General features: G+C 33.5%; 1 protein-coding gene across 1 annotated transcript; it reads left to right on the top strand.

Moving 5' to 3' along the window:
• Positions 1-214: 214 nt before the first annotated feature.
• LOC114331410 (sulfotransferase 1 family member D1-like) lies at positions 215-21913 on the top strand. Its single transcript, XM_028280993.2, has 4 exons — positions 215-413; positions 3696-3795; positions 14482-14635; positions 17706-21913. The coding sequence occupies exons 1-4, from the start codon at positions 215-217 to the stop codon at positions 18219-18221; spliced, it is 969 nt and encodes a 322-aa protein (XP_028136794.1). The 3' UTR covers positions 18222-21913.
• Positions 21914-21944: the final 31 nt, after the last annotated feature.

Below are 21944 nucleotides of genomic sequence, written 5' to 3'. Positions count from 1 at the left end.
ACGTAATATTCATATCAGCTCTTTTGTAGCTGAAATATTGTGTTTGCCACTCATTTTTACCGCGTTTAACGGTTTTTTTTATTCTTGTTTAAATCACTACAAACCACTTTCTTAATCTAACTGAACTAAGAAATTCAGTGAAAGTAATTGCAAATAGAAATGCACATACACTATGCATCTATCGACAGTTCAGTTGAGTGCAATTACCTTAACTATGAAAGTGATCACGAAAAAGCCGTTAGAAGGAAAATGCGGAGAAATAACTGACAAGCATTTGGGGATAAAGCATGCTCTTTGGGAATTTAATCCCGGCAAGTGCTTGTTGCCGGCGTTTTTCGAAAATTATGCTCCGCAAATTTTGAGCGCTCCAGTTAGGAAGGATGATGTCTGGTTGATTAGTTATCCAAGAACAGGTAAATATTTAAAATAGTTATAATTTAATATAAAGGGTGATTAATTAAGAATGTCCAATATCTGAGTTGTAGATTCTAGACCTCAAAACCCAGGCAACCAAATATCTAACGTTTACAAAACGTTAAAAAGACGTCATAATTATCACCAAACCGCGTCAGTTTGTCACGTTTTTTCGACGTCAAAAGTCACGTGAATATGTCCCACCATAACTGACGTCATTTTTATCACGTTTTAAATAGGTGATATAAAAAACGTAGTTTTTATGTCGTTTTTTAGATTAGTTTTCATTTTATGGTTTTAGAAATTAATAATAAGTTAAACATAAGTTAATATTAACATTAAGATTTAACCTAAATCACTTAAATAAAATGTGGCTCGTTACTGAGTTACAGGGTGTTTTATTTAAAAATTTAATAACTATTTTTACCCAGTGCTTTAAAACTATTTGCTATATCCTTGTTTCCTTGTCATACTTGGCAGAAAATGTAGGTATAGTCTGTTCGCTAAACTCAGACGCAATTTTCTAGATATTTTAGTCGGTAATTTTGCCAATTTTAGTAAAATTGGCAAAAAATAATTACTAAATCGTTAATAATCACTAAATAGTTAGTAATTTCGTCAATTTTTGCAAAATTGGCAAAAAACAAAAAAATTATCGACTAAAGTATGTAGCCAGTTGCGTCTGAGTTTAGCGAACAGACTATAGATACTGTATATCCGACTAAATTACGTTAAGTAAATGTTTATGGCTACTATCAGTAGCGTACTGATAGATCAGCGGGCCCGGGTTCCAGTTGGGATGCGGGCCCCCGCCCAAAACATTAAATATAAATCATCATATTATATCATAAAATATATCATAAAAACTCAAGCTAATTTATAGTCCATTTACTCACGGTTTTTGCTGTACATTTTAAAGAACTGCTCGGATTGAAATGAAATTTGGCATACCCATAGCTAATATGTCAAACAAAAAAAAAGTGATACCTATTGTGCCGATGTGCGCTTCTGCCCTAGGTATGTTTTACCCCTTCTCGGGTGAAAAACATACGTTCAAGATAAGTCCGGAATTGGATAAACTGACTAATTCTAAGCAACTTTTAATTTCTATAGAGTTTTTTCACTAAGTCAAAACACGTTTTTCAAACACTTTTTCAAACTTTTTTTTCAAACACTTTTAAAAAAAAAACGCGTTTTGAGACGGTTTTTCGCAAATAACCTCAAAGGTAGGTATGTTATCGAAAAAAATATTCTTAGTAAAAATATAGCTTATAAAAAAAGTGAAAAATATGGTGTATATACGAAGTCTTTAAACCCAGTAGGTCATGAAATGTAGGTTCTTATTCGTCAAATTCCAAATAGAATATTTCAACGTGAAATAACTAAAAATGAATCAATTTTCGAGAAAAAGTCATCACAACTTTTTTAATGTCAATTTTTAGTTTCTATCATCAATATTAACTATGTAACGCTCAAAATAAAGTTGGACACTTTTTTGGTAAACAAATATTAAAAATCACCCCCTAATTAGCATCCCAAATGAAATTAATCGTTTACCGCTTCACAACTTATTTGACTTATGTAATATTGCTTATATCATGATATGTAAATTTTACCCCTTCAAAGTGCTCATTTTTGAAAACAATTTGGTTTTAAATTAAAAAAATTTATAATTATTGTGAAAAAGTTTTGTCTTTTCAAAATAACTTTATTAATTATTGGTGATACCAAAAATCTTAACTAGTATAAAAAAATATAGGTTTTGCTATTGTGAATATTTTGGACTTTTTGTTTTCCTGAAGCCAAAAATGGTTATAAGATATGTCTGTTCAAATTTTGCATACACTCATGATTAGTTACTCGTTTAAGCCCATTTGACTACAGCCTTTTCAAAAATAGGCACTTTGAACCAACGAATCTTACGTATCTTATAAACAATAAGTAAAGTAATTTGTGAAGCAGTAAGGAGACAAAACCTCTTAAACGGTAAAACAAACATCTAGGGAGATTAAGCTCTTAAAAAATATATCAAAAGAACCCCTGGATAACAGTGGGGTCTATATCTTTTATCAAACGACGAGATTCTCTTACAAAGAAATTAGTGTATATGTATAGTGTCTTGTTTTTTATCCTTACCACTATTGTCTATATTTAGAATTTAATTTGAATTTTTAAGAATTACCTACCTCTATAAAAGTACAGACTAAATGATGACGGTCGACGGTTCAATAAACACGAGTATCGAGTCTATTATATTGGGATTAGTTTTATGGCCGTATAAAACTTGCAATGCATATTTACAACTTTGTAGTTTACCTACATCTTATTCATGAATCTTGCTAATATACAAGTGTTTGAGTTATCACGTGTAGACAGGCCCTATCGGTTAGTCTTTACAAATGTTGAAACATGGGCTTTGGAAAGCAGGTAAAACGTGTAAGGAATCTTACAACAGGGTTCGCTATATTTCAATAATTTTTTTTCAAGTTTTTTGAGGAATAGGTATTCTTTGTTTTTATTTATAAGTATCTACACAAAAATTAAAATCTATTAAGCAGTTACATTTCCTATGTGTGTATTTGTGTAGTTCAAAATGTCCCCATCAAATTAGAAATAAAAGAAGCAAAAAGCGCATTAAAGTGGGCCGGGCCCTGGTTCCGCGGAACCATGCTCAGTACGCCACTGGCTACTACCAGAGGCGTACGACAGGAGACAGTAAATGGTTGACCCTTTCTAAATTCTACCCCACTGGAAGAATTACTGTTTTAGCGCAATTTTTCGATTCTCCAATCCTTTTCATGTAAATAATATACTCTTCATTCATAACGATAAAGTCATTAGTTTTCGAAACATTTGATTACCTTCTTATTTGACTTGGTCATTCCACGAGATTTTAAGTCCTAGTCTACGATATAACTACATCTCAAATGCTTCCAATTTTCTGTACATATCTTCGTTCAAGGTAAACGATTCAACACCACAAAAAAAGGATAGAGAAGACGTAGCATCGCAGTATTCTTACTTTTTTTACCAAGCGAGAGGTTCAAGGTTGAGTCTTGAAGAAGGCCTCCATCCTGTTGAAGGTGGATCTAGTTTTTTTTCGATGCGTGTTCTTATCTATTGGTTGTTGGGATCGAAGTAGACTATTTTTCATTTATTGAGGTGCCAAGGTACTTGTAGTTCGTCACTCTTTCTACGGGGATTTCGTTGACGTCTAGTTGGCCTTCTGTTATCTTTACTAATAATATAGTTTGTATTAATTAATTGTTTTTATGGATCAGGTTCAACGTGGTGCCAGGAAATGATATGGTTGCTAAATAATAACCTGGATTTTCAAAAAGCTCAATCGACTGTTCAGCAGCTTCGAGCTCCTTTAATAGAGTAAGTTTTATTTCAATTGTAATATTTTTCATACTGTTTACGATTCCCAATATTACATAGGCCGGTCAGAGGCGGCTCTAGCCCATGTAGCGCCCGTGTGCAATCGATGCCCTGGCGCCCTTCGCTTGACGCGCAGTCAAAATGGAATAGTCGAATAGGTACCTATAATACCTAGTACCTGTACTAATAGTACATAGAGTATTAGAGGGTATTAGGTACGCTTATAATGTAAACAAAAATCCAGATGCAAATAGTGCAATATTAAATTATGTCGGGAGCCAATAAGTATTCACGGCGTCAGAACAACCTACCCAAATCTGTTAAAAATATTTAATTAAAAATAAACTTTTTTATCTATGAGGTATAGAGGAAAATTGGTTGAGGAAATTTGACAGGTTTGAGTACACGAGTAAATAGTACTTTTAGGAAGGAATTTGTTAGATGAATAAAAAAGAACAACTTTGTGATTATTTAAAAAAAAAACTAATTAATAAATATTAAAGGACGCACATAGGCACTTACTACAACATATAATAATTATAATTATTATACAACAGATACTTTTCGTGCTTTTGAATTAGCAAAATCTTGAAATAATATCACTTACTTTGATTTTTATTTCATGTTCAATACTTACTAGTGATAAATTTGTCAATCGACTAAGACAATGTTGACCTTAGATAATTTTGAATTATTTTTAATTTAGAAAATGATCTTTCACTGTGCGCTACTGTCTCTGGCAATGTGAGGTAAATTCTAAGAGCAGTGAACAAATTTGGGAACACTGAATGTAATAATGTAATTATTTATTTGTATACAAGTAATTTAAAATGAAGCTGGACCTTGAATGCTGCATCAATGAAAAACTAGAACCATTTGAGCTGTGGGTGTACAGAAGAATTCTGAAAATATCGTGGACAGAACACGTCACTAACAAAGAGGTTCTGAGAAAGCTGAAAAAAGAAATGGAAATCTTAAATTCCATCAAAACAAGAAAATTGGAATATCTCGGTCATATTACACGTGGAGAGAGATACAACTTGCTCCAATTGATTATGCAAGGAAGGATTCAAGGAAAAAAAAGCATATGGAGACGCAGATAAATTTCATATTTTATAATTTTATGTTGAAACAAAGTAAAGGACCCAGGACCCGCTCTTTGGCGCTTGGCGCCCCAACATCTCGGCGCCCGTGTGCACCGCACACCCTGCACAATAGGTAAAGCCGCCTCTGAGGCCGGTCCTGACAAACTCTAGATGATTCCGGAGACGAACCGAACGAGCCGAGAACTCAGTGTTCTCAGACCTCCTGAAATTTCAGGAGACCTACTGATGGCGACCCTCGCCTACTGATCTACTGATGGCGTCCTTAAACCTCCTGATGAAGTGATGAAATTCTGAAAATCATCTGGTTTTGTTCCAACTCGATACAAAACCGTTCTTGAATGATTACGGGGATGCGCAGTAACGAAAAATGTGTTACTGCGCAGCATTATTCGTCATTGCGCATGCGCGTAACGATTCAAGAACGGTTTTGTATGGAGTTTGAATTTTTCAGAATTTTATCCTATTTAATTTTTTTTTATTTTTATGCTTTAGCCGCCATCTAGCGTTGCCACAGCCGTCCCTTACAGATTTTATAGAGTTGCATGCCTACCTATAAACGTAAAAATACTCCACCAACTGATTCTACTGATTTTTCGTGGCGACATCTAGTTGCCTATCTATAAACGTAAAGACTGAAACTACAGAATTCTACCAATTTTTGAGGCGAGCGAGTCTCCTGAAATCTCCTGATCGTTCGTGGCGACACCTCCTGATCCTCAAAAAAGTCATCTGGGAACACTGCGAGAACTAGTTATGACCCTTTTCAGACGCAAGGCGCCAGCCTATCTTAGTTAGATTGTAGGTATTCTATTTGTTCTAGGCCCGGTCTAAAATATTGGAAAACATAGGGTTGTAGCGTTGATTGATAAATATAGAGGGGAAGATACGAAAGCCTATGTATTATTTTGTTCGCTTTAAAATCTGCCCGTATAGTGGCGAGCCTAGCGTAAATCTGTTGAACTAGCCGAGAACTGACATTTATTTTACGTGGCCCCATCGTGGCCCGTATTCAAAATTTTAACGCAGCAGTCGCTAGCGTATTGCTGATCATTTTAAATGATGGCGTTATATATTTTTTAAACTTTGTTCGATAAACTAAGTTCGATAAACTTTTTGTGTTAATTGCGAAAAACTATCTAAAAATATGTTTTTTTGTTGAAAAATGAACATATTCATTCGCAAATAACTCGAAAAGTGTTGACTTAGTGAAAGAACTTTATATAACACAAGTTGCTTACAATTAGTCAGTTTATACACTTTCGGACTTATTTTGTAAGTATTGATTGACCCCCACGAGAAGGGGTGGTACTCACACACCAGGGCAAAGATACACATCGGTACAATATCACTTTATTTCTTTGACATGTTAGCTATCCGTATGACAAATTTCATGTCTATCCAAGCGGTTCTTTAAATTCGGAGCAAAAACCGTGAGTAAATTATTACAAATTTTGTTTTGTGTTTAAATTAACCCATATCTTTGCAGTGGTGCGTTTTACCACTTACTTTACATTTTTTTCTTAGTAACAGTATGTATGTATTTCGAAATATCCCATTTTGACTGCATCTTTGAATTCTTGGTATCATCTTTTAACAATAGAAAAATTGCAGCCTCATTAGAAGAGCCTTAATGAAAATAAAAAAAAAATAAGTCATAATTTCATGGCTATTTCAAAACAAGCAGAGGAATGAGTCTTTACTATTTTGTGACAATTATAATCTAAAATAATGACACATTTTTTACCGGTATATAATGCTTTTTAAATAACTTTCGGGTTTCTCTATTTACAATTTTAATTTACTGGTGTCTTCTTGCATCGCTGGGAAAAACCAGTTAGGTATTTGATACAATAGATAGATAATCTCTTTATTTTTCGAAACAATAATCTTAATTTGATTTTTGTTCTATTATAGACTTCTTGGTTCTGGAATTTTGGGTACCTAGATATTTTCCTGAAATTTACAATTGAACCAACCAAGGATGAATCTTTTGTCAAAGATAAACAAATAAATCTTTAAATGATGCATGGAAAAATAAATATTTCGAAACCTTCATCTAATTAAGTCCTCTCAAATTTGTGGGGAAATTTTACTACCCAATTTCTCCGAATTTATTCAATCCCCTTCTCTAGATAATTAAGATATTCCAAAATCAGGATTTTGATAATATTTTTCGGCTAAATATGGGTTAATTTCAATTTAATTTGCATATAGTCCAGTGAATGACAGTTTTGGAGTGTAATTTTCAGGGGCAACACCGAATTGCATGAAACTTATGGATTTAGGTTCTACTTACCCTCCACTTCAAAGTTGAATTTGTGCCGTTGGTTGCTTTTACTTGGAGGGTGACAGTCATCCCTTCTCGGGGGTGAAAAAACGCGTGTTTAAAATAAGTCCTGTAATGGATAAATTGACTGATTATAAGCAACTTTCGTTCTGTAGAGTGTTTTAGGTCAATACTTTCTAGTTATTCGCGATTGAAAATGTTTTTCGACAAAAAAAACTACGTTTTCAGACGGTTTTTCGCAAATAACTCGAAAAGTAAATATTTTTTCGAAAAAAATTTTCTTAGCAAAAGTCTAGAACTTACATTTAAATTTTCATGCAATTCGGAGTTGTCCCTGAAAATTACACGGTATCGCCTTAACTCTTGTTCATTTACCGGACTAATAGCATATTATGTAAATTACATATATGTGAATTATTAAAAAATCGAGATTTCATTATGACGGTTATATTTGACATAAAAAACATGACCTTTAAGGGGATATGCGCAAACTTTCGGCTCCAATGCTATTTAAGTGCATTCATTTTTTTCGAATCCTGAGAAAACTAATAAGTATTTTTAAACAATTTAAACGCAGAATGAAAGATTACTTTATTACCGAGGGCCGAAAGTCCCTTAGAATTAATAAAAAGTTTCTTTTGAATGATATATTTGAAATTAAAAACACAATAAATTTTCTCTTAGTTTTTCACCCCTGTAACATATTAAAATAAACATTATAGAAGTCTTTAGGAACTTTCGGCCCTGCGTTTAAATTTTTCAAAATTACTTATTAGTTTTCTCAGGATTCGAAAAAAATTAATCCCATTTAAATAGCATTGAAGCCGAAAGTTCGTACCCATCCCCTTAACTTTTTGATTCGCTTTCACATTTCATGTAAATACAGTTCAATGTTATAACCCTCTGAGGTTGAAATAAATTCTAAATAAAAAAAAATTATCAAAAAAAAGGAATTTCATTATAACGGCTGTACTTTTGATTTATGAGAAACATGACCTTTACATGCATGAAAAGAAATAAATATTTTTTTGTTTTAATTACTATAAATACTTGTATTTAATTATAAAATCAAATCTATAAATAATAATTATATGAACTTAAAAATAGTTCTTAGATAAGTTTTATTATTATCTATACTGAAAGAATAAGGACATCATACTATAGTTACTACCCTAATAGCACACGACGTCCAATGGACGTCCAAAATAGGTCCATTTTTGGTCCTAACGTCCATGGACTATAAATGGACGTCCTTTGGACGTCCCATGTTGGACGTCCTTCGGAAGGAATAAATATGGACGTCCTTTGGACGTCCGACGTTGGACGTCCTTCGGACGGAATAAAAATGGACGTCCTTTGGACGTCCGACGTTGGACGTCCTTCGGAAGGAATAAATATGGACGTCCTTTGGACGTCCGACGTTGGACGTCCTTCGGACGGAATAAAAATGGACGTCCTTTGGACGTCCGACGTTGGACGTCCTTCGGAAGGAATAAATATGGACGTCCGACGTTGGACGTCCTTCGGAAGGAATAAATATGGACGTCCTTTGGACGTCCGACGTTGGACATTCTTCGGACGGAATAAAAATGGACGTCCGACGTTGGACGTCCTTCGGATGGAACAAATATGGACGTATATATACTGGACGAAATACGGACAATTCCCTAATAGCACACGACGTCATTTGGACGTCCAAAATAGGTCCATTTTTGGTCCTAACGTCCATGGACTATAAACGGACGTCCCATGTTGGACGTCCTTCGGAAGGAATAAATATGGACGTCCTTCGGACGGAATAAATATGGACGTCCTTTGGACGTCCGACTTTGGACGTCCATACTGGACGAAATACGGACGTTTTATGAACGCTTATATTGGACACATTATACCAATTACGAGATCAAATAGCAAAATAATTCAATAAAATATTAACTTGCGTTAACTTTACGTTAATGAAATACAGTCAAACCTGTCACTAACGGCCACTAAAATGAAAGAACTATTGGCCGATATAGAAAAGTGGTCGTTATTGCCAGTTTTTGTAGCCTAGATATACAGTACAACCTGTGTTACTGGCCACCTGTACTAACGGCCAGTTTAAAAATTCCCCAAACCAATTATATCTAGACTACAAAAACTGGCAATACCGGTCACCTTTCTATATCGGCCAATAGCTTTTTCATTTTTAGCGGCCGTTACTGACAGGTTTTACTGTAATTAGTGTGGGGAATTTTTAAACTGGCCGTTAGTACAGGTGGCCGGTGTTGGCAGGGGGCCGGTAACACAAGTTTCACTGTAGTTTAAATCGATTAGATCGAAAGATTAAATCTTAATTCAAAATTGTATATTAAATTATTACAATTATAAAACTATATAGTTTAATATCCAAAACATGTTTTGATTTCATGTAATGTAATGAAAATCTTATTTGTAAATTATTGGTTACAATGTTTAACAACAGGAAATATTCAAGAATAAATAAAATAAAAGTTTCCCCTAACAACAAAACATTCCAGGAATTCTACTATCAAAGTTCTATTCCGTGAACATCTGATTAAATTATGGCTGGAAAGTTACCACAAGATATTCTATGAAAAGAGTACAATGTCCTCCTGGAGGGGTAAAATTTTCCATACTCTAAAGAGAGGCCATTTACTATTCAATTTGCGTTCATTTTCAAATTTGCCGCGCGAGTATCTATGTAGCGTCGCGTGGTCATTGGTCATCAAGTCATCAATTATTTCATTTTCATCATAAGATAACCTAAAAATTTAGTAAAAATTTTGATTGGAAAAAAATGCATCGATAAGGGGGTGAAAAATGGAAATTAGTGGCTTTTTTTGCTGTACTCAACTGTACTGTTTAGTATGCTAGTTTTGGCTATGGCTGGATCTCTTAAACAATTATGTAAGTATTATAAAATCCGTTTTCAATTTTCTTTATGAAACGAATCATTTATGCATGTATTACCTGTAAATATTTTGATTTTTAATTGTAAAGAATAGAAAAATTACCGTTCATTTTAATTTTTTTTAGAATCAGCTGAAAGTGGTCTACAAAAAACCAGATATAACCAAAATAATGATATAAAAAGTGTATTGGCTAATTGGAAGAAACAACATTGTCCATGCATAATAAGTTATTACTTTATAAACAAATATTAATACCTAGGAATGGAACCTGGATATAATCATCAAGAAGATAGCAGGAATCCCGACAAACAACTTAAATAAGTACAAGAATATTGAGGAAATCCTCCTCGATACTACTGGGCAAACTAGAAGATTGAAGAGGACAAAGCCTTTTGAACTAGTTTGAGTGATAGGTGATAGTGAAAAGCAGAGCATAGTGCGTGATGTGGCTGTGTATGTTAGAATAGTGCACGATCTTGTTAGATTAGATAAGAGACGCTATCGGGTAAGCTCTTCATTTTAAGAAACATTAGTAATTTAGGTTAAATTAAAATTGCTCATTGGTCAGTTATGACCAGATTGCTTTTTTTATGTTTGGCAAAAAGGGCGTAAGTCAGAATTGCACATTGCTAATGTTTTGATGATTTCTGGACCAGCAAAAAACTGTTGTAGACGTAAACTGTATGTACCAATAAAAAGAGCCGATTTTTCTGGTCCAGAAATCATCAAAACATTATCGATGTGCATTTCTGACTTAAGCCCTTTTTCCCAAACATCAGAGAATTGTAATGTACAAATTCTCCTATCTGATTTTTCATGAATTTTGTAGGAGACGAAAAACCATTTTTAGGATCATCTCCTGCTTTCACATGTAAATTTTGACATGTCTTGTAGTAAATAGATAGTTGAATTTACTACAAAACATGTCAAAAAATATATGAAAACAGGAGGTAACCATAAAAAAGTTTTTAGTCTCTCTTACAAAACTCATGAAAAAACAAATCGGAGGTATGTCACATCAGTCACTATATCCAGGGAATGTCTAAAAAATATACTTTGATGTCCCAAGAACCAAATATAACCTTTATATATATATACAGGGTGTAACAAAAATACAGGTCATAAATTTAATCACATATCCTGGGACCAAAAATAGTTTGATTGGACCTAACTTACCTTAGTACAAATGTGCACAAAAGAAAAGTTACAGCCCTTTGAAGTTATATATTAATAGCACCAAGGGCCTTAGAGGCCCATGGCTTGAAAAGTTTGTTTTTTCTTCATTTTCACGTTTCTTTATGTACTGAGATCTTCTCTGGCTTGATATGTGATTTTTCTCCATTCCTTCCTCTTATTCATTTTTCTTTTCTGACCCTGTAACACCATTCTTTCCAAATCTTTTTCGACCTCTTGCTTCCATCTATTTTCCGGTCTTCCTCTTCTCTTTCTTGAAGCTATAGTGTAGTTTAGTACCCTTTTCGGAGTCCTCGTTTTTGGCATCCTTTCAATGTGACCTCGTGATCTAAGTCTCTGTGCCTTTATCACTCATTTGAAGTTACAAAATGAAAAGTGATTTTTTCCAATGTATCGAAAACAATGTGCTTTTGTGCACGTTTCAATTTAATTATTATTGTAGTACCTACCATTTAAACAACGTTTTAAAAACTTTTTTGCCTCTTATTGCTTTTTCGAAAAGTCAATTTTTATCGAAATATTGTGAATATTTGTCAAATCCACCACATATTTGTATATGGTTAAGTACGATTATGGAGACTTGGTAATAATATGCAAACTTATTTATGCTTTACATTTTTAGGTATATTTTGAACCATATTAAAAAAGAAGCCAGACTCGATAAAACGTGCCTTATCGAAAAAATACAAAGAGGCAAAAAAGTTTTGAAAACACTCTGTTTAACTAATGGTACCTCAGTAATAGTTTAATTGGAACATACAACATTTGGGGGGTTTAAAGGAACAAAACCCCCATAAAATTTTTACGTGGACATATTAAAAAAGAAGTCGCAACTCGATAAAAACTGCCTTATCTGAAAAATACTAAGAAACAAAAATATTGAATTTAACTAATGGTACCACAATAATAAAATTGAATTGGAACATACACAAAAGTTTGGGAGGATTTAAGGGATCAAAACCCCCATAAAATTTTTATGGGGTGCACAAATTTCACCATAATTTTTCTTTAAGATATTCCTGCCATAATAATGCCACATGTCACATGTCCATTTTCAATAAAAAATCGCTAATAGTTTTCGATATAATCGAAAAAATCCATTTTCATTTTGTAATTTCAAAGGGCTGTAACTTTTTATGTGCATATTTGTACAAGGTAAGTTAGGTTCATTTGAACTATTTTTGGTCCCAGAATAATGTGATTTAATTTATGACCTGTATATACAGCCCATTACGCACCACCTTAAAAATTGGGCATTTTTGATGTCTCGAATTTCCTAAACCTGTTGTTGCATCTAAGTGATTTTTTTTATAATATTCTAGCCTAGGCCCTAGAATATGTTACCTCCTTATGCTTGTCATGCACAGGGAGCTATACTGTAATATATATTATATCACATTACTATAGAGAGCGATATGATATAATATACATATATTACAGCATGACAAGCTTAAGGAGGTAACCTATAGCCTAGGCTATAATATTATAAAAACATCACTTAGATGGGACAACAGGTTTAGGAAATACGAGACATCAAATATACCCCATATTTAAGGTGGTGCGTTAATTTCTTGGAGAAGTGTATTGTAATTTAATGTAAATACTGTAATATCCAATAATTGTAATTTGATATAAGATGAAATATAAGTTCCTTAAAAAATATATTTTTTATTTCCCACAATACATTCTCCACAGGTCTAAATATCGTCGCTAGACGTCCACCGAATGACCTTCCAGGACGTTAGATGGATGTTCAGCAGCAAGACATTGGACCAAACTGGGACATCCTATGAATGCCCAAATGACGTCCACCGAACGTCCCCTCCGACGTTAGGTGGACCTCCATTGGACGTTTAACAACTTGGCCTTTGGACCAAAATTGGACGTCCTGTTAAGGTCCAATTCACGTCCCCTAGGACGTCCGATTAAGGTCCAATTCACGTCCCCTAGGACGTCCGATTAAGGTCCAATTTACGTCCGATTAAGGTACAATTTACGTCCGCTTAAGGTCCCATTTACGTCCGATTAAAGTCCAATTTACGTCCGATTAAGGTCCAATTTACGTCCGATTAAGGTCCAATTTACGTCCGATTAAGGTCCAATTTACGTCCGATTAAGGTCAAATTTACGTCCTATTAAGGTCCAATTTATGTCCGATTAAGGTCCAATTTACGTCCGATTAAGGTCCAATTTACGTCCGATTAAGGTCCAATTTACGTCCCCTAGGACGTCCAATTTATGTCCGATTAAGGTCCAATTTACGTCCGATTAAGGTCCAATTTACGTCCCCTAGGACGTCCGATTAAGGTCCAATTTGCGTCCGATTAAGTTCCAATATACGTCCCCTCGGACCTTAGATGGACGTCCAATGGACGTTCGGTAGCGCGACATTTGGACCAAAATAGGACGTATAAAGGACGTTCCTCGGACGAAAACGGACGTCCAAAGGACGTCCCTAAAGTCCGTGAAGGACGTCCAATGGACGTCCATTGGACGTCCTTGTGCTATTAGGGTATCCATTCATAAAAACGAACGTAATAATAAAGTCTGTAAATACCCTTGGATCTGTGCGCATATCCGAATTCCAATCTCTAACTCACCGGCTACCAGTGAATAAAGATCAACACCAAATTTACCTGAATACGGATCAGGTAAATTCAATCTCGCACCTAAAAAACTGGTAGCGCCATCTATTTCTAAAACTAATGATGTCGTACATAAACGCCGGTTTAGTTTCGTATCTTCCAGTATATCCATCAATCAACGGTTGTAGTATATTTAAGTTGAATTGTTCAAGCTTCAGGTTCAGGTGTTATCTGAATGTCGAGTATTAAAAACGTAAAATATAAATTGTAATAATTGATATATTAATTATATGTTATAGTGTGTGTTATCAATTATTAATTATGGTAAATAGTAAATAGAATTAAATAATAACTATGTGGAAATAAAGATAATAAAATAAGTGTTCTCAATTAAAATGAAGTGTTAAAAATATAATAAAATAAAGAACTCATTACAATACCAACGCAAATGGCAAAATCGACTTCAAATTCAAATTAATGTCGTTTTATAAAAGTAGATTATTTCGTATATGAATTATTTTGGAAATTTATTTCATTATTTTTTAAAACTAATATTTAATTGTTGTCAAAGAATATCAAAGTAAATTTTTTTATTTTAGGATGTCTGTTGCTCTTTTTGAATATACAGATCAATTTAAAGATGTCTTCACGAATTCAGTCGACTATGTGAACAGTCTGGCTTCTCCAAGATGTATCAAGAGTCATCTTCCATTGCAGTTACTTCCCGTTGAACTTGAACAAACAAAACCTAAGGTAGGTAGACACGACATTAAAAGTCCTAAATCTTTTCCAATCTAGTCAATCAATCTTTTCCTTCTAGTACTAGTTACTGAAAAGTGTATCGTTCTCCTCATATTATGTGCCCTAAATATGCAGTCTTCTTTGGAAGGACTCTGCCCTTCTATGAAATTTTAAGCATTCGGCACAGGCACCGCATTTCTAAAACTGCAAGATTGTTAATGGATCTGTCATCCTTTAACGTCTATGCTTCCATTTCGTATAAGAGAACAGACCAAACGTAACATTTAACATCTTGTATCTCAGGTTGAAATCCAATTTGCGATCCGTCTGTAACGGGTAGTTCTTCTAAGGACGACAGACTCAGTAAAACACAAGTTAAAAATAAAGTAAATATATTAAAAATAATTATATACAGTTTAAAACAAATAAAATAAAACACAACTCCGTCTTCTGCAAAGGAAAAACAATATTAAACTTTCTTACAGTTATCCGATCATGATAGCAACATTAAAATAATACGATATAAACAGTATATTTATATACAATAACAATCTCGCTACGTTAAATCAACATAGCCCTATATTCCGATCCGGAGATCATTCCTCGCTACTACCGCACACTGCGATAACGGTCACGGCAAGACTCCACGTCACTACTGTGGCGTCCGCCTAGGCATAGTCCCACCTCACATACGGTGCATCTATTGCCAAGCCAGCTAATGCTAGTTCAATTCGCTAGCATCAGCTGTTGAGCCATGGTTAGTTCAATTCGCTAGCCATGACTGATTTTATCATTCTCCTGGCTCGCCTTAAATATGCTCTTGCTGCCACTACTCCTTCGATTTACCCCAGCGGCGCCATGCGCCAACGCTGACACTCCTCCGGTCGCCTCTGGTAAAGCAGCTCATCGCTTGGCGAGGTATCAAATCGTTACACGTCAGAAGTTTACGAAATTTCAAAAAAGAATTTCTGATTTGAGTCTATTCTGCTCTTTATTCGAGTCTCAGGGTCCCAACTATCGTTTAGCAGACAAGTCAAATATTATCTAAACTGCCTCACTTGTTCGAATTCTTCTCCAGTTACACTTAAAAAAATCGATGGTAAGACACTATGGGATAGAAGTACAGATATACGACGGAGATACAAAATGGACAACATTAATAATTGGGTAAGAAACAGAAGAATAGAATGGAATGACCACATAAGCCGAATGACAAGAAATAGAGTAGTAAGGACAGCGAGAGACCGTTCCCCAATAGGAAGACGATCAGTGGGAAGACCACGAAAACAATAGAGCGACAATACAGAGTCATGTCTACACAAAAGAAGAATAAGAAGATATTCTATCTGTACTAGGACAGGATCAGATATGCAAGATGCTACTCTTCGACTCTTAACATCTTGCATACTTGTTGTGGCTCTTTTGTTTTTATCGAGACATGATCAATTTGATTTTAACGGTTGTAGTGTAGGAAACAGAGGTTGAACCTTGCAAAATGGACACAAGTCCGGTTTTATTTTTTGGGTATATGAAGGGGTGCTTATTATGAGACTAACTTCTTCTTAAAAATTTCGCTCTGGGACCCCCCTTTTCATCCCTTTAAAGAGGGTAATTTGTGGTTTTGGCGAAACGTAGCCCTTCCTGCACGTTTTGCAAAAAATTTACTCAATAGCAAAATGAACAGGACTATATTTACTACTATTTATTTCCCGACAGCATATGTCTATCACCCACCGTTTAGCGGGGATGGCGCCCCAAAGTTGACAAATATATTATATTTTAAAAAAGATGTTTTAAAAAAATCTATTTTTTCGTAACTGTAATGAAAATTAAGAAGAAACCCTGCGGCAATTAATCACAAATAAGTGGCTGATTTTTTGGTATAAGTTTCATTTAAGGACAATTGCAAATGTTTTAATTACAGGGTGTTATATTTAAAAAAAGAATGTGTGTGTAGTTTGTACGCACGTAAGAAGATATTCTTCTATTATATAGGTAATTTCAACGAAGTAAATATACTTAACAGGTTATTTGTATTTTATTTAAAAATTAAACTAACTTTCTTATCTACCACTTTCAAAAAAAATTTATTAAAACAACCAAAAATAAAAAAAAAATGAATCGCCCAGGATTCGAACCCGCGTCATTCCAATCACGGAGCTAACGCCCTACCAACTACACCAGGAGGTCCTTCTAATTGACATGTAAGTTTCGGATATAATTACACAACACGGCGAGACATAGTGTAAAAATGTTATGCCTACATAATATGTTATTATTTTACTACAGAGAAACACAAATCCAAAAACACAAGAATTATAATAAATAATACATTTACTAAAAACACTAATATATTCTTTTAATGACTTATTTGCACGGATACAGATACATAAATACCTATCTTGAAAGATTAGCAAGGAACTACATACTGTCTGTGTGCGCAGGCGCGCAGATTTATGTACAATTTTACCCTCAATCGAATCGCACCTAAAGAAGAATATCTTCAAAAACCCCTTTTTATACCATCTGAACCGCCTATGCTAGAGTAAAAAAACTTTCAGCGATTATCCATGTACTCGTGTTATTTACAAATTTGTATAATGCACCCCCATATTTTCCCCGGAACTACCCCAAAAATGATGAGAATTAATAAAGAAAATAATCAAAAATTGATTTTGGGCCACTACTGTGGCTTTAGGGTGCAAAGAAAATAAAATATACATGGGTCGTAATGTGTAGCAGACAGTATGTTCTTTTATTTTCCATAAGTACGTTATCAATAAAATGAATAGGTGACGAAAAAAAAAATAAAAACTGGAGCCGGCCAAAGCATTTTTTTAAGCACCCCTTGATATACCAGAAAAAAAATAAAACCGGACTTGTGTCCATTTTGCCAGGTTCAACCTGTGTTTCCTACACTATTGTACCACCAGGCATAATCCATGTCGCTTTTTGTATATCACATGTTTTATCTAGGTACTGGCACAGTTAATTAAGCAATTCTCCATTCTCATTGGTGTGTTTTTATATATCGTCTCTTATTTATGATTTGAATAAACTGATCATTATTACATTGTTTCAGATAATATACTGTACGAGGAATCCAAACGACACCTGCGTTTCATTCTACTACCACGTCAAACTTTTACACGGCTTTAACGTAACTTTCGAAACATTCTGTGAGCTATTCCTCAACGGGTCTGTCATCTACGGAGATTTCTTCGACCACGTGTCTGAGTTTTGGAAAAAACGGCAGGACGAAAACGTTCTCTTCATCCAATACGAGCAAATGAAGAAGGACAGTCGAGCAGCCATAAGAAAAATTGCCAAATTTTTGGAAAAAGATGTGACTGACGATGACGTAGAGTCTCTCAACAACTTTCTTCAGTTTTCGAATATGAAAGAAAATAGGGCTTGTAATTGTGAGGTACTTTTAGATAAAAAAGGAGGAAAGAAATATTTTGAAAAAGCGGGTTATCACTTTATTCGAAAGGGTGAAGTAGGGGATTGGAAAAATCATATGACTCCTGAAATTGAAGACAAATTTGATGATTACATTAAAAGAAGAACATTCGAGACTGATTGTAACGTGTACTGAATTTTGATATTTTTATTATTTCTGACAAAACATGGTAAATTTATAGTAGAGTATCTGAATTGCAGGCACTAAATTATGAGAGATGATAAAATTGAGTTTTAACTACAGCACTGTTGTCAGGTTGTGTTTATAGATAATTTATTAACTTCTATATTAAGAGGATGGGTACGTATTTTCGGCTGCAATGCTATTCAAATGGGGATTCATTTTTTCGAATCCTGAGAAAACTCATAAGTATTTTTGAAAAATTTAAACTCAGAATGAAAGCTTACGTTATTAGTGAGGGCCGAAAGTCCCTGAGAACTTCTATAATGTTTATTTTAATAAGTTACAGAAGTGAAAAACTAAGAGAAAATTTAGTGTGATTTTTAATTTCAAGTATCTCATTCAAAATAAACTTTTTATTTGTTCTAAGGGACTTTCGGTGCTCGGTAATAATTTAGTCGTTCATTCTGCGTTTAAATTTTTTAAAAGTATTTATTAGTTTTTTCAGGATTCGAAAAAATGGACACCATGTCCGTGGTAATATTTTCCAAATCTATCTTTGTTACAACGCACTCAGTCGAATAGAATATTGTCAGCATATTGTCAGTCAGACCGTGACAATCAGTGACAATATTAAATACAGTAGGAAAAATGAAAGAATACCCATGCGCCATCGATGATATGCATACGAATCAAATCAAAAATTTCTAGTCAAAACAACGTCTAAACTAAGTTAATACTGTAAAAAAACGGATGTGACTACTACCCCACCGTACGATTTTTCGCTACGTAAATGTGTCAAAAATTTTTTGTGATGTTATTCTTTTTCTGATAATACGTATATATTTATTGGTAATAAATGTTACTTTTACTACCGTAATTAATTATTTGATAAAGATTAATAATACACAAATAATGAGTAAGCAAAATATAGAATATGAATTTCTCCATGTTAAAGTTGCCGGACGTAAATAGTAACAGGAATTTCAAAAATGTCGTTTATGTCAGCTGCATTAAGTGACTTACAGTTTCTGCTCAATTTATTAGACTCACCCTAGAAATATCAGTTATTTTAATTTGAAACACCTTAAGAGTATGTTCAAAGTCATACGGAACTGCTGAATGGGTTAAATAACAATTACATAATAATCATGCTACATAATTAAGTTAAAAATGGTGAAACTTTTTGTTTGAATTGTGAAAACTTGACAGATGGCAATATAATGGGCTAAAAGGCCGCAATGCCTTGACTTTTTTCAACTTTAGTTTTTTGTTAAATTTGTGATTGGTGTTCAATTTTCGTAAAATTTGCAGTGGTGAGTGTTATATTGTTTCTATATTAATGTTAGTTTTTAATTTGTTTAATTTATTTTAAGATATAAATATGTTAATTTCTAAAAGACGGAATATCTTCAATTGGAATTTTTTCATATGGGTGACTGTAAAGATTTTTCTGTTGAGCAAATCTCTTCTGTTACTGCTCTATTAGAAAATATCACATGTTGTCAAAGAGGAATAGCAAAAAAATGTGGTGTATCTTAATCCTTAGTTCGAAAGTTGAGTCAAAACCCTAAATAGAAACATTCTGGTTCTATTAATATCTTAAAATAAATTAAACAAATTAAAAACTTACATTAATATAGACATAGAACAATATCAACACTCAGCACTCCAAATTTTACAAAAATATTAAACACCAATCACTAGTTAAAACTAAAAAGCTAAAATGGAAAAGTCGAGTCACTGCACACTGTGAGCACACTCTATTGCCATCTGTTAAGTTTTCACAATTCAACAAAAACATTTCACCATGTTTAACTTAATTGTGTAAATAGCACCATTATTAAGTGTTATTTCACCCATTTAGCAGTTCTGTATCACTTTAAAGGTGCTTGAAATTAAAAAAAAAACTGATATTTCTAGGGCGAGTCTAATAAATTGAGCAGGGACTGTAAATGAAAGTAAACTTAATGAATTCAGATCATTTTGGTATCCAGATCATTTTCCAGACATTATCTGCAAATAAATGTACATTCTTTAAAAATATACTAATCTGTAACCCGGTTTCATAATCAACTAAAGTTCACTTTAACGTTGACATTACCCATATGAATTGCATTGATAAAGGTACCAACTTAAAATTTAAAGTCCACTTTAACTGATTATGAAACCGAGAATTTTATACACTATGATTGAAAAGTCAGAGTAATATGTACACGTTTGACCGTTTGACAAACTCATAGACAGAAGTTAACCATATTGACAGATGACTACTTACACATTTTATTGACTTATTTTAATTAAATAAATATGTACTTACCAAACCAAAAATACAATATACGCTCTGAGCTTCGCTGGTGTCGCTCCTAGCGGATTAGTAATGCAACTTTCACCGGTAATTTTTAAATTTATTATTTAATTGTTATCGCTTAATATTTACACCGCAAAAAGTAATTAAATTGTAAGCGATTTTTTTAAGATTTTGCTAATCATTTTGAAGTTTTATTGATGAAATATTAATTTCTTACTTCGGATACTTTCACAATTATCGTGTAGATGGCGCTAAGATTATTAGATTAATTTATAATTACATATTACGGAACATTAAAAAAACTTAAATTCAGTATTTAAAACGTAAGTATATTTAAGGTAAAAATATATACCACAGCTTTGACCAACTAATATTTTTTATAATTAATGTTTTTATTTTTAATTTTAAATTAATCACTTTGACATTTATGTCAAATTTCCAGTAAACGTTTACAGACTTGTCACTACTGGCGCTCGCTATTTTTTAAATATCCCCTCTACGTACGAGCTCACAGCGTATAATATCAAAATAGCTTTTACAAGAACTGAGTTTATTCAAGTAAATACGACTGATTATTAAAATTTATAAACTCTACCGAACCTAACCCAGTTTCACTGTCAAAATGACAGAAATCCAATCAGTCCGATTATAGTTGACCAGCACGATTACTCGAATAGTAGTTTATACAATTATTATCTCTACTGATGTTGAATGTTTTTCTAAGAATGACATTAGAAGTACAGAAATAGTCAAGTGAGAGTTTAAATTTTCTACTAAATTAATATAACTACGTTGAACAATTGTATCGCCGTCTCACTCTGTCAGTTATAAATATGTAACTGCGTATGTCTTGGATAACGTTTTTGCTTTGTAGAAAACACTTTAATCTATCTCTCTCGTTTGTTATTTATAGAAAAAGGCAGCAAATCCAAAATATAATCCAAATTGAAATCTGACAACTATGTATACAAAATCTAAAGATAGACACAGTCAAAATTCAAAAATAGTTGCCCCATGGGCCTTTAGTATTTACATTGAACCCTGTCTTCCTTCTCAACAAAACAAACAAATTCTTGTTTTGTTAGATTTTCACACATAGGGTGGTATAATTATTTTGCAGGTGTCTAACTGCCTGACCTACATTTGTGGTGTCAACAACCTAAGTCACAAACAGTTCTTGTACAGTGATGTCAGATTAGTTAATTTTATGAAAATAAAAGTTCGCTTATATGGAGAACAATGTATTTTTTTGGAAACGGTTAACTTTAGAAAAAAAATGTTATAGGACTTTTTTGTTCTACATTGTGTATTATATCCACACCTTAAGGGAACGCACTATTTTCGGGGACACCCTGTATATTAGTCTGGGCGCTTACCTGAAGCTTATTTATTTAGCTTTTAAAAATAATGGGTTTATTCTTGGTTAT

This window comes from Diabrotica virgifera, chromosome 9 (genome assembly GCF_917563875.1).
Source record: "Diabrotica virgifera virgifera chromosome 9, PGI_DIABVI_V3a".
NCBI classification, from domain to species: domain Eukaryota; kingdom Metazoa; phylum Arthropoda; class Insecta; order Coleoptera; family Chrysomelidae; genus Diabrotica; species Diabrotica virgifera.
This window is presented reverse-complemented; position numbering and strand designations above follow the sequence as displayed.

Coding starts and splice junctions, on each gene's coding strand:
- LOC114331410 (XM_028280993.2), top strand. CDS start 215: ATGAAAGTGATCACGAAAAAGCCGTTAGAAGGAAAATGCGGAGAAATA. Junction 414..3,695: donor GATTAGTTATCCAAGAACAG/GTAAATATTTAA, acceptor TTTATGGATCAG/GTTCAACGTGGTGCCAGGAA. Junction 14,636..17,705: donor TTGAACAAACAAAACCTAAG/GTAGGTAGACAC, acceptor ACATTGTTTCAG/ATAATATACTGTACGAGGAA.